The 13,997-nt window shown below is 36.1% G+C and overlaps 1 protein-coding gene across 4 annotated transcripts in view; it reads left to right on the top strand.

Moving 5' to 3' along the window:
- atrnl1a (attractin-like 1a) overlaps positions 1-13,997 on the top strand; it is a 287,490-nt gene that overhangs the window by 30,874 nt on the left and 242,619 nt on the right. For all 4 annotated transcript variants that reach the window (XM_078931510.1, XM_078931509.1, XM_078931508.1 and 1 more), the window contains exons 2-8: positions 1,794-1,877; positions 4,450-4,563; positions 5,389-5,517; positions 11,102-11,310; positions 12,547-12,721; positions 12,793-12,880; positions 13,304-13,550. In XM_078931510.1, coding sequence (XP_078787636.1) covers positions 1,794-1,877; positions 4,450-4,563; positions 5,389-5,517; positions 11,102-11,310; positions 12,547-12,721; positions 12,793-12,880; positions 13,304-13,550 — 1,046 coding nt within the window. The remainder of the gene's footprint in view (positions 1-1,793; positions 1,878-4,449; positions 4,564-5,388; positions 5,518-11,101; positions 11,311-12,546; positions 12,722-12,792; positions 12,881-13,303; positions 13,551-13,997) is intronic.

Raw genomic sequence — 13,997 nt, 5'->3', positions numbered from 1 at the left:
GATCAAAATTCAAGGGCGTGGGGCATTTTGATTTTATAAAAGCCCTCACCACCGTGGAGACGTTAGACCTTGAAGTTTAAAACCAATATTTTTTTGGAAGGAGACAAGGTGTAATTAAAAATAAAAAAAGAAATTAGTCTAACTCAAAAAAATGATACAACCCTGAAACAGATATAGCATTAAAGCCCTTTACACCTATAAACATCTTAACACAAAAAGTACAACTCCTTTTAAGTCTTTTTTTTTTTTAAATCATGCTTTGCATTTGAATGGAGATCAGTAGCAAACATTTGGATAAAACACAATTCTCTCAGCACAAAGTAGCTCAAATATTACATTTTTAAACCTGTTTGACCATTAAAGTCCCATTCCAATCATCTTTGACTTTATGAACATGCCATTTTTAACCAAAATCACAAAATTGGTTGTTTTCTAGGACGGTTTTTGCAGAGCAGCAGGAGTTCATTTGAAATTCACCTCAGAGTTGTGGCTGGGACCGTTGGTGGGGCATAGGCCCGCCCCTATTTCCCATCATCCAACTGTTTACTCGCTCTCCCACTAGCTTATATTGGAGCTATCCAGCTGTAATGTTTTGAGCCAGATTCCAGCTCAGATGAGGAAAACCAAGACATACATGGATCTATTTGTCCACAAGTGGATGCATCAAAATCAAGAGGAGCAGGGAGCTTGAGGCCTGCCCAGCTTCTGTGTCACAGCTACAAGCTTTTTCCAACTGCATTTGTTTCATCTGATTCACAATAATTCAAATGAAGAACTACTCAGAAACATGATTTTAATCGTAATTTTCTTTATATACGTCCTCCGCCATGAGAAAAAGACCACAAGAACATGTTAAAAATACCAAAAACACAATTTTCCTTAGAGTGCGTCTTTCAGAACACTTTGAAAATACATTAAAAAAGTTTTTCCTAATCTTCTTTAAAAGATTAATTACAGTCATGTTAAAAAAAAAAAAAAACTGTCATTCAGGAACTCAAACTCATGTGATTCTAAGATGTCTGTAATGTACCAGTGAGGCTAATTTTTCTTCCCTGCCTGCAAATATACAAGCATAGACTTTCACAAAAAAAAAAAAAAATGAGAAGCTTGATGCATAACGACCAACAAGAACATGACACAGAACATGAGGTGATGATCCAAAAACAATAGTTGCTGCGGATGACACAGCTGTAATACTGAAGGTAAAGTCAGGTCAAGAAAAACAGAGGCTAAATCTTGTAGAAAATTGAACTACGAAAAAGGGTTGTAAAAAAGCAGAAATTAAGATTTTATTAAAATGAACTGCTGCCAAACTAGCAAATAAGATAAAATCAAAATTAATGAAGAGTAAGTTGTTTTTCAGATGATGGGGGCATGGACAGTTCTGACTGTACTTTAAATGGAACTCTATTACAATCTCTTAATGAAACACAGACAACAAAACAATGAAAATCCAGAGGTAAATTTGCAGATTGGTTCTCTGACCAGTAGGGAAAAAAATAAATAAAAATAAAATAGTATAAACTCTTAAAATGAATCTGTTATAATACCTCCAGAGATGGAGTGGTTATTCTCTCCAGCTAGGTTTGAGCCCAGCCCCCCCTACAAACTCCACACTGTCAGATCTGATTCCGTATTATGGAACCAGACTAAGGTCAATAATTGTGAATCCATCACCTGATTGAAGCAGCCTAAATCCTTCTGCTTTGTAGGGATGATGATATGAGTCTGTCCAACTGATTGTAAACATTTCATCAGTGAACTGTTTTCTTTCTCTTCTTCTCTTTCTGCAGGTTAACAGACCTGTCGGGCTCCCTCACAGATGGCCCCGTAAACTACAAATACAAAACCAAATGCACTTGGCTAATAGAGGGATAGTAAGTAGCAACGTTTTTATCCTCCACTTATCACCACTAATCTTCTTGCTTTCCACCTGGATTATACCGGACTTAAAGGCTTCAAATAAAGGGATCTTTATGGCTGTGCAAATAGACAAAGATTGTCTATCAAGAGTTGCTTTGTGCCAATTTACTCAAAGAGGCATGCCATGCCAGCTTAATGCACAAAGCTTTGTCTTTTTGATTGAAAGTGAAGCATTTGATGTTTTATGTTAATCAGAATGCTATGCATGGCTCACAGGGTACCTAAAAGATCCTAAAGACAACAAATCCCCTTTTTCCCACAAAAGAAAAAGTTAAAATTTGCTTGGCTGCCGTGACTCAGTTTGACAGAAGATGTTCAGCACAGTAACAAAGTAATTCATTTAGTAGCTTTTAGTGTCAGTATTTGTTCATCTCATCTTTTATTCCTCTTTTTGGTAGAGAATTTTTCTGTCCACAGTCACTTTTTGTTTGCTCAGTATAGGTATTACCCAGAAAACCCTTCAATCTAAATAGTTGGTCACTCATAAAACTAGGTCTATGTGGATGTGAGCAACCTGGACTAAATTGAATTAAAATAATTCTGTATGTTTGGAATAAATTAGATTATAATATGTTTTACCAATGATATATATACACTCACCAGCCACTTTATTATGTACACCTTGCTAGTACCCGGTTGGTGCTAGTACCATCACTGCCTTAATCCTTTTTGGCATAGATTCAACAAGGTACTGGAAACATTCCTCAGAGAGTTTGGTCCATATTGACATGACAGCATCACACAGTTGCTGCAGATTTGTCGGCTGCGCATCCATGATGTCAATCTCTCGTTCCACCACATCCCAAAGGTTCTCTATTGGGTTGAGATCTGGTGACTGTTGAGGTCATTTGAGTCCAGTGAACTCATTGTCATCTTCAAGAAACCAGTCTGACATGATTCCAGCTTAATGACATGGCACCTTATCCTGCTGGAAGTAACCATCAGAAAATGGTACACTGTGGTGATAGAGGGATGGACATGGTCAGCAACAATACTCAGGTAGGCTGTGGTGTTGAAACTATGCTCAATGTGTACTACTACTGGGTTTTTTTTTGCACAGCTTTTTACCTGCGCTGTCTGTAAATAGCTTTTTAAATTATACCACATTACTGTTTACATTTATGTTAATTTTTTGTTTTTTTGTTTTTATATTATTATTCTTATTCTTTTTTTTTCCTCTTATGTTTACAATGCTGTCATTTGCTACGGTAACGAACAAATTTCCCCCGTGTTGGATCAAAAAGTAATTTGATTCTGAAAAGGTGCCAACAAAATATCCCCCCCACCATTACACTGCCACCACCATTTATTCAAGGCAGGATGGATCCATGGTTTCATGTTGTAGATGCCAAATTCTGACCCTACCATTCGAATATGGCAGCAGAAATGGAGAATCATCAGACCATACAACTTTTCCAATCTTCTATTGTCTATTTTTGGTGAGCCTGTGTGAATTGTAGCCTTAGTTTCCTGTTCGAAGCTGACAGGAGTGACACCCACTGTGGTCTTGTTGGTGTAGCCCATCTGCCTACAGGTTGGACATGTTGTGCGTTCAGAGATGTTCTTCTGCAGACCTCGGTTATAACCAGTGTTTTTTTTTGAGTTACTCTTGCCTTACTATCAACTGGAACCAGTCTGGCCATTCTCCTCTCACCTCTGGCATCAACAAGGCATTTCCATTCACAGAACTGCTGCTCAGTGGATTTTTTCTCTTTTGTGGACCATTCTCTGTAAATCATAGAGATGGTTGTGGGTGAAAATCCCAGTGGATCAGCAGTTTCTGAAATACTCAGACCGTCTGAAACCATCAGCTATGCCACGTTCAAAGTCACTTCAATCCCCTTTCTTCCCCATTCTAATGTTCGGTTTGAGCTGCGGCAGATGGTCTAGACCATGTCCACATACCTCAAGGCATTAAGTTGTTGCCGTGTGATTTGCTTATTGGAAATTGTGGTTAAGGAGCAGTTGGACAGGTGTACCTAGTAAAGTGGATAGGTGAGTGTACATTTTTCACATGCTTGGCTGCTAAAAAAGGGAATTCAGTTTGCCTGTCTATAAAAAAGCAAGAAAAGAGGAGACAACAAAACTTACATCTTCAGAAGTTTACTTTTAATTCACTTCTACCTCCTGACTACCGTTTTACATTTTACTTGAAACATTTTACATTTGTTCTCGCATTATTAAAGACTCAAATTTGCAAATGGTAGCCAAAAACATTTTCTTTACTTCTGTACTTAAAAAAGGAAACCATTTTCATGTTAAGGAAAAAAAATAGTGAACATTTCTTTCAATATGTTTTTTTATTGAAACATAACTGAGTTTGCATTATGTTTATTTTTTTGGTTTATTGTTCTGGCAGTGATTCTAGCCTCTTCATATGAAGCCTAAATCCATATATCTGTGGGTGTTTTTTATGCTCTCATGTTTATAACATTTCACAGAGTGGGATAGAAGTTGAAAATGAGGTTCAGGAAGTAGACTGGAAATTGTATTCACCAACTGAATTTTATTTCCATTTATCCTCAGTCCAAATACAGAACTCCGGCTGCGCTTCAATCACTTTGCCACTGAGTGCAGCTGGGACCACATGTACGTCTATGACGGCGACTCCATCTATGCCCCTCTGATTGCCGTCTTCAGGTAAGCCCCTCTGAATTAAAGGCAAGAATGGGAGGTAGATGTGGAAATTACCTATTTAGCCTTTGGCACCTTTTCAAACGCCTCAACAAATATGGCCTTTTGAAGGCAAAATGTTTCTATTTTTAGCCAAACAATAGGCCTCATAATTGCAGGGTTAGGGGGATAATAGAGAGGAAAATATTGCAATTAGTTAGATTACAGCTGAATGCCACTGCTTTTTATGCACATGTGCACGCAAACATATGTCAGGAAAAGTGTGTGGTTGGCAGTCTTTCATTTCCTACATGCTTATTAAAAGTGTAACATCCATAATTTTGTAGCTTTACCATAATTTACTGTAGTAATTGACACTTTCTGGCTTATCTACATTTAAAAGTTCAACTGAGTCCATGAATGCAGCAATTTGGACGACCAGACAAAGGAAAAAGTTGACCACACAAAGACTAGCATTAATACTTACAGTCAACAAAAGGAAAGTGCCAAGCTGTTGCTGCAGCGGTTCACATTAAGGGTACGGCGTTCACATTAGCAGTTCTGTGCCTTTGTTAAATGTGTTTCTCTGAACCACAGAAAGGAACCAAAGCTCCACATGGAAAACCATCAAAGAAAATACAGCACCCTCTCTGTGTGTTACACTCTGACTGCACCCTTAAGCAAAGCACTGTCATATTTTAAAATGCAATTTATGATGAAATGCTGCTAAAGGTCTCCAGGGACTGCTTTGAAGTTGGAGTCCCGAAAAACAACAGTTTGAAAAAAAAAGAAAAAAAAAAAAAACGTCTTTCTTTCCCCTAAGAAAGCTCTGATTTTCCTTGTTTTTCCCAGCGGTCTGGTAGTACCTGAAACCCGAAGGAATGAGACGATCCCTGAAGTGATGACGACATCTGGCTACGCTCTGCTGCACTTCTTTAGCGACGCTGCCTACAACCTCACTGGTTTCAATATCTTCTACTCGTACGTCTGCACAAATCCAAATACTTTGCTTTTCTTTTAAATCTCTTTCTGTTTCTCTTTCCAGCTCTTTTATCAATAGCTTTTTCTCTAAAAAGTTTAAAAATACCAGAAAATCTTGTGTCAGACACAGTTTAGGAATGTTTATGTGTACACAACCATGTCAGTATTGGAAAAATAATACTCTTCTAATCAGGAAAAGTTTTCTTTGTAGTTTTTATAGGAGACTGGAATAGATGCCAACATTTCTGGGCCTCATACATCATTTTTATACTTCTATAAAGTGCAGAAGGGAGAATTTTGTGTAAATGTCTATAGTTCCAAACCTTTACAGCATCATTTAACCTATAACTAATCAAACGTTTTTATTACGATGTTCACACATTGGTGGAAGGGGGCGCTTAGCTGGAAGTAAAACCACCAACCCAATAACTGAAAAATAACTGCTCTGCCTTAAAGCCACAGTTGCCCTGTTCAACACATACTGTTAAAATAATTGATGCTTCCACAATTACTCACTCAATAGTAGTTTTAAAGCTTCAAAGTCCCACTCTGATCAACCTTTAATCTATTTTCAAAGTGTTCCTAGTGTTTTTTTTTTTTTTTTTAAATCATGACTCTTCCGTTTTCAGTCAAAATCAAGGACATAGTTTCGGCAGAGCAGCAGGACTTAATTAGAATTTCACCTCAGAGTATTCTCCATTTCCCATAATCCATCTATTTACACTGACCTTACAGCCCCTTACACCCCCAACCTAACATTATGGGCGCAACAAAAATGGTGAACAATAGTGGTGTTATCCAGACCTAAAGGTTTGAGCCAGATGCCAGCTCAGATGAGGAAAACGAAGATGTACGTTGATCTATTTGTCTATATGTAGATGGATCGGAATGGACTAGAGCAGGGAGCTTGTCGATTGACTGATTGATTTGCTTTTGTCAAGCATTAATTGTAGACAATACTATAAAAGAAATCACATAGATTTATCAAACTCATTACAGAAACGATAAAATGCATAGATAAAATACAAACAAACAAAAACAAAGACACATTAAAGTTACATTTACTTAATTAAAAAATTTTAATCATTAACTAAAGTCAAGTAGAGCTGGATATATTGCTTGGATAGGAGTGGGAAGAAGTGAGTATATATAATACTACTACTGAGTTATTTCATTTTATAGTTTTGCATAGTTTTTGTAACCCCGATAATCCCAAGTGCTTATTGAAGATTGATTATTTTCAGAAAACATTCATTCAGGATTTCAGTAAACAGTTAAGTGAATCACACACCATGTAACAGATATGTAATAATACTCATTGATTCGTTCTTATCAATTTGGTCTTAAAGTTCCTACATCCCCTCAGTTTGTAACCTCCTTCACTTTCTGTTTTTGGATATTGTATGGTAACCATTTCCCAGTAGCTCTGTATAGAAGTTGCGCGGTGTAAAAATCAACAAGGTCTTACAGTTTTAAAAGTCTGAATTGAAATAAATAAATTGTTTGGATGATCAGGATAGTCGCCTTTATGTACAATTCTGATGGCTCATTTTTGAAGTAGGAAGAGATGATATAATGAGCTCTTAAAATCATTCCACTAAATTTCTATGCAGTAGGTGAAATATGGTAAGATTAAGGAGCAGTACAATAAATATCTACTGTTGTATTCTAATACACCATATATATATATATTTACTTATGGTTGAAATACTTTTTGAAACTTTAGTTTTTATGTATCTGATGTGTTGCTTCCAATTCAGTTAGTCATCGATAACAACCCCTAAGAATTTGATTTCTGTAGCACTTTCAATTATGACATTATTTATTTCAAGTGAGAGCTCGGTATTGGCGGTGTAGTTGCCAAAAAACATCACTTTGGTTTTATCTTGGTTCAAAGATATTTTGTTGTAGTCCGTCCATGATTTTGATTTTGTTTAACTCTATGTTCACCACATTGATAAGCCCTATTATTGTCTGTAGAACACAGTATATTTGTGCCATCAGCAAATAATGAGTTTAAAATTTTTGAAAAATTCAATATATTATTTATGTAAATAGGGAATAGCAGCTGTTCCAGAATTGGTCCCTGTGGGACACCACAACTTATCTCTTTGGCTTCCGATGTAAATTCATCAATCTTGACAAATTATTTTCTTCCTGTTAAATAGCTTTTGACACAGTTAGCGCTAGTCCTCTTATCCCAGACACTTCCAGTTTGTCAAGTAGGATTTCATAATTGAGAGCACCAATTGGTTTTTTAAGTCAATGGAAATTCCAGCTGCATATTTCTTTTTGTCCTTTTTGTGATTTCTTCCACAGCATCAATGATAGCCATTGAGATTGATTTGTTTTCTCAAAAACCATATTGGTTTTCATTTATAAGGCTGTCACAACCTATTTAGAATGTTATTTTTTCACCTCCAACCATTTTAATTTCTTTATAAATGTCCTGTATCATCACAAAAATGCCTCACTAACATCTTAAAAATACCAACAATACAATTTTGAATCTAGTGAGTCTTTGAAGATTAAGAAACCTGAAATGTTGCCATACTTTAAAAGAGCAGAACATTGTGTGGCTGAAATGTTACAATGCAACAACTCTTGAATATATCTAAAGAACTATATTAGTCATATACTGCAAAAGAAATCTCTATCTTCTTCTTTATAAGTCTTTACGCTTAACTATGTAAAGACACTAGTAAACACTGCAGTACGAGAAACTAACAAAGTTTTCTGGAAACCAGTTATTTACTCACCAACATAATCATGTTCATATCTGTGGTTTTCAACCAACTTTTAGTATTAGATCAATTTTTGGGCAGATACCTGTATCCGTTACATCCCTAGTTATCATGTACAACATGACTTCTTATCAAACGTAGTACTGGACAAAATGGACAAAATAATAAGTTATAAATCCTGTAATTAGTAAAAAATCTCTCCACATGTTGTGCAAAACGCTGTTAAAGTCTCATGGTGATCAATCTAGGGCTCAAGTCTGTAAGATTTCTTTCTAAAGTAGTAAAATATTTGCTAATGGCTTAAAAAACTGAGACAAAAAATTGACTTAAAATTATTTTTATTTATTTATTTTTTCCAAACACTGTTTAACTATGTAACAGCTGTACGGGTTCTGTAACATAGGGACGTAAAGCTATAAGTCAATAGTTTTTATTTTTTATTTTACATTCTACAAGTTACATTCCAGATACAGCAATTGGTTTCTTTTTCCTTTTCTGTTCAGGGCTCCAACATTTAAAGTAAAGACTGAATCAACAGAATAATCAAGAAATCCAACTGAAAATTTGAACATTAACTGTTTAAAATAAAATGACTAATGGCAAAAAAAAAACATTTTTACACAGTTTTTGTAGGAATTATGTTTAGTTCTCTTTAAGTATTGCATAATACATTTTCTCATTATTTATGAGTTATCAATAATGATTAAGTATCCATACAATGATGACCTTTAAAACTTAATGACTGGCCGAAAAATGAACTGGAACACTGTGATCTCTATATCTAACTAAAATAAATAGTGTCCAAGTCCAACCAAACCAGATAGTCAACAGATAAAACATGCCTTCTGGAGGGATTGTTTTCCGTGTTCTGCTTGTCTCAGGGACATCATTTAAAATCAGCACAAAACCATAAAGACAAAGGACAAGCTGTATCTTGAGTCTCTAGGCCACAACAGTTTAGGACAACCTCAATTTAATTTAGTGTAGATTAGAAAAATTGACACTAAGAAACATGTTCGGCAGAGAAATTGTCTGTTTTGCTGAAGCATTCAGCCTCAGGGTTACCAATAATTATAGCTTTAGTGAAAAATTAAGTGACATGTGGTGGGACACAGTGAATGTATGAGCCACAAAGGATGACACGGTGACGTTTCCACTGAAACAAACCTGCTTTTGTGTTTTCAAATGATGAATTACTTCCTTCTGCTTTTCATGGTTTTTGCTCCAAACTTATTGGATTTCTAACTTATTGATGTGATGAAGCGGATTTTAGCTGCTGAAACTTTGACAACTTTTGGTGAAAAGGTTTTGGTAAAGCTTCCTTTTACAGTACAAAACACACTAAAGTTGTCATGTTGTTTAACCCTTGTGCTATCCTAGGCACTTTAACATTGGGAGTTGGGTCATCTAGACCCCACTAGACAGTGCACTGAACCGTTTTTCTTCAATGATTTGTGAGCAAAAACTAGCGATTTGCGATATTAGTGATCAATATTGCAATGACGATATAACTTGCGATACATGAACAAAAAACAAAACAACTAAATACATCATTTCTATTTCACTGCAGCAGTTTAATTTAAATAAGAGTCAAAAAACCTTAAATTATACTCCAAATGATCCCCGTCTATTTAGGAGGCGAACATTAGCACATTTAAGGTTATCATTTATTGCAATCTTTGACAACTTTTGCGATATGCAAATTGCACAACTTGATTTAGCGATGACGATAAATTTGCGATTTACTGTGAGGCCTAACATGCAATAGATGGTACTTTCTGTTTACCATCTCTGTTCTCATTGATAAGTAAGTACCATGAAAAACACAATAAGGTAGCACATAATAAATTATCCATCCTCTGACAGATGATAGGTGCCATGAAACACACATAAACTTACTTGGTAAGAATTGTGGGCCCTTCTTCACAGTACTTCAAAGGCAGTTTCTGTTTACCCACTATCTTGTTACACATGGTAAATACCATGAAACATACAATAAGGCAAGAAGTAAATTGAAGGTATTTTATTTGTACTTACCCTGTTCTTACATGTGCTAAGTACCGCAAAAGACATTACCACAAAACACAAATATCCAGTAGCTACATAAAACTATATAAAAACTTACTGTGTACAGCATAAATACCCAGTAATAATAAGGTACCACATAAACCAAATAGTACCACTTAAATACCCACCAAGTACCATATAAGTACTGTGCAGGTACTAAAAGTACCACAGTACCCAGTAGGTACCATATAAAGTATCTACTGGGTACCATGTAAATAAGTATGCAGTAGGTACAAAAAGTACCATGTAAATACCACTTAAACACCCTGTGGGTACCATACTGTAAAAGCAAGTATTAGATTAGGGTTTATTCATGCCTCTGGATTATTATTATACTCTTTGTGTGTTTTTCAGTCTTTTATATGTTTTTAAATTATGTAAATGGTAATTGCCGTGTTCTTGTATAGCGCTTTTCTACCTTCCTCAAAGGCCCAAAGAGCTTCACAGTCACAGTCCCATTCACACACTATATAGGTCTTTTCACTTAGTTAGATTATTTTAAAATGCTTTTTTTTTTTGGAAAAGGAAAAATGGCCTATTTTTTTTTTTTTTGCCAGTGACTTTGAAATAAATTCAACTTCATCTGATTCTGATCCAACAGTCAGAGCCTCTCCATAAATCTATTTGGAGCTTTGAGTTGCCGTTTTTCCATCAAGTTCCTATGATTTACCTTGTTTTCACGAGGCTCTTCTAAAGTAACATTTGTCCATTGTGTTCAATTCAGTCTCAAGATTGAGACTTGACCTTCTGCCAAACTGTGCCTCCCCCCTTAGGATAAACTCCTGTCCAAACAACTGTTCGGGCCATGGCAGATGCAGCGCAGCAAACTCCATGGCGGGCCGCGTCTACTGCGAGTGCGAGGAGTACTGGAAGGGAGAGGCCTGCGACATTCCATACTGCAAACACAACTGTGGCAGTCCGGATCACGGCTACTGCGACTTGACTGGAGAGAAGCTGTGCGTTTGCAACGACAGCTGGCAAGGTGCACAAGCGGGATACGGCACACTGCTTTCTTTCTAGAACAAAAACATCCTTTTAGACATCAAAATCTCCGCCGAGGATTTTAGGTTTTTCCTTATTTTGCTTTTGTTTCAATCTTTTAATAACACAGGGTGTAATATCTTGTCAATTGTGACCTAAAAAAGCATACAATGTTTGACTATAATAATATCAAAACGTTCCTCTCACAGCTGCACACATAACACTTTATGACTGGGGGTTGGGAGGGTTTTTGTGGGAAGGCCAGGAAAAACCGCAAACTTTCACATGTCACAATCACACTAGTTGATATTCACTAGTCATTGCCTGTAGAGCATTTGCAGTTGAATATGTGTATATATAAAAAAAAGGGGCATAAAAGACTCCCTACTTCTGACATCTGTGATTCATTATTATCTTTTAAATACAATTATTAGTAAATAAAGGATGTAATTTATACCACTGATGAGCCTGAATATTTGACAGAGCACTGCCATCTGCTGGAACGGTGCTGTCAGCAAAGGAAGGAAATGCATTTAGAAAAATGATCAGTTTTAATAATATGTTTGCAAGTCATAAAAAAACTGAGACAAATTAAAAAAAAAAATATATATATATATATATATATATATATATATATATATATATATATATATATATATATATATATATATATATATATATATATTATTTTAACATCTAGGGATTATCTTTTACATACGTTTGATATCTTTATGGAAGCATATTGCATTCAGTGTATATGTATACACACACAGTCAGGACCATAAATATTTGGACAGAGACACATTCTTTCTAATTTTGTTTCTGTACATTACCACAGTGAATTTTAAACAACTCAGATGCCATTGAAGTGCAGACTTTCAGCTTTTATTCCATGGGTTGAACAAAAGGATTGCATAGAAATGTGAAAAACTAAAGCATTTTTAAACACAATCCCTTCATTTTATGGGCTCCTAATTGGACAAATGAAATAACTGAAAATAAAATGGTCATTACTTAAAAAAAAAACAACTTGTGGAACAGATCTCTTCAGAGAATGAAAAACAGGAAGGCGTCCAAGTTCACAGGACTTTTATAATCTACCACTAGAGGGCACTAAAGTAGAAAAATGAATTGACGATTTCCTTTTGTTTCTTCACCTTTTTGTGATCTAATTTTCATGCCCCGTGGGCCTAAATTATATATTTGAACTATAAATGATTTGCTTTGTCCATGTCAGGTCCAGACTGCACTCTCACTGTCCCCTCCACTGAGGCCTTCTGGGTACTTCCCAGCATCAAGCCATCAACTCAGTCTCTGGGTCGGGCATCCCATCGAGCTCTGGTGCATTCTGGACTGATGTGGGTGGTGGGAGGCTATTCCTTCAACTACTCCAACTACCACATGGTCCTCAAGTAAGCCACATTTGTCAGGGGAATGCTGGCTGTTAATTCGTTCATCATTCATGTGCCGTATCTGTGCTCAGCTACAATCTGGACAGCAGCACATGGGACGCAGTGCCTGCAGGTGACGGACCCCTGAACAGATACGGACACTCACTAGCTCTCTACAAGGTCAGAAACAAACAAACAGATCATTTATGCATCTGTAGCCCTTTGAATGTCAGTCATTTTCCATGATTCAGAACTAAACATTATTAAAAACGAATCTGTTAAAAATTAACTGAGGTTGATATGTTTTAATTGAGTTCCCCCATAAAACACACATTAATTAACTGGATGATTAAATCTCTAAAAAAGTTTTTACATTTACGTAGCTCATCATTTTAGAATTAACAAACCAGTCATTTAGTAATAACAGAAAATGTATGTAACAAGTTCCCTTCATTTAATGAATTTAACAATATTGGTTTCTTTAAAATGTTTTGCTCATAATTCAATGGTCGGGGGAAATAAAAATGTGAGAATTGAGATCCCCAGAAACGGAGTAAAAATTATTAAAGGTCTTCAAAAGAAACGTATTATTCCCTCCTGTAGGATGACATTTACATGTTTGGGGGGAAGCTGGAAGCCGGGACATACAACATAACGGATGAGATGTGGGTGTTCAACATTCCCGGGCGCACCTGGTCACCACGGAAACCCGCCCCACCGCCTCCATATGCTGTAGAAGGCCACACGGCTCATGTGGTAGAGCTATCTGATGGAGAACCAACGATGCTGGTCTTCTTTGGCTACTCACCAATCTACAGCTACATCAACAAAGTTCAGGAGTACAACATCCGTGAGTTCAACTCCATTTCCCTTTGCCTGAAACTAATATGGTCTTAGCTCCAATTATTGTTATAATTTTTAAAGATGTTCATAGTTTATCGCCATTTAAAATTTTACACTGTTTTTTCTTTTTCTTGTTTAGTTTGAAGTATTTTTGGTTGTCATGTGAATAAGTACCTGTGGCTTTTTTTTTTAACTTATATTATCTATAAAATACACCAAATCAGATCATCTGAACATTGACAAGTATATGAATCTACAAAATTTCTCAATGTCTATTTAAATGGTGTGTAACACACTTTTTCAGAGGAAGAGCGTCTTTTTTGTGTGCCAAAAGCAAAATCCCTGGAAGGTAGAGAAAAAAAAAAGTTTTGTGTGTCATCCTCATTATGACCTGAAGATGGCACTGTTGCAGTTTCCACTTACCCACTGCTGAAATCAGAGCTGGTTATGCGAC

Source organism: Oryzias latipes, chromosome 15 (genome assembly GCF_053564925.1).
Source record: "Oryzias latipes strain Hd-rR chromosome 15, Olatipes_Hd-rR_3.1".
Lineage (NCBI taxonomy): Eukaryota > Metazoa > Chordata > Actinopteri > Beloniformes > Adrianichthyidae > Oryzias > Oryzias latipes.
The sequence above is the reverse complement of the archived record's forward strand: the minus strand, read 5'-3'. Positions and strand labels throughout refer to the sequence as shown.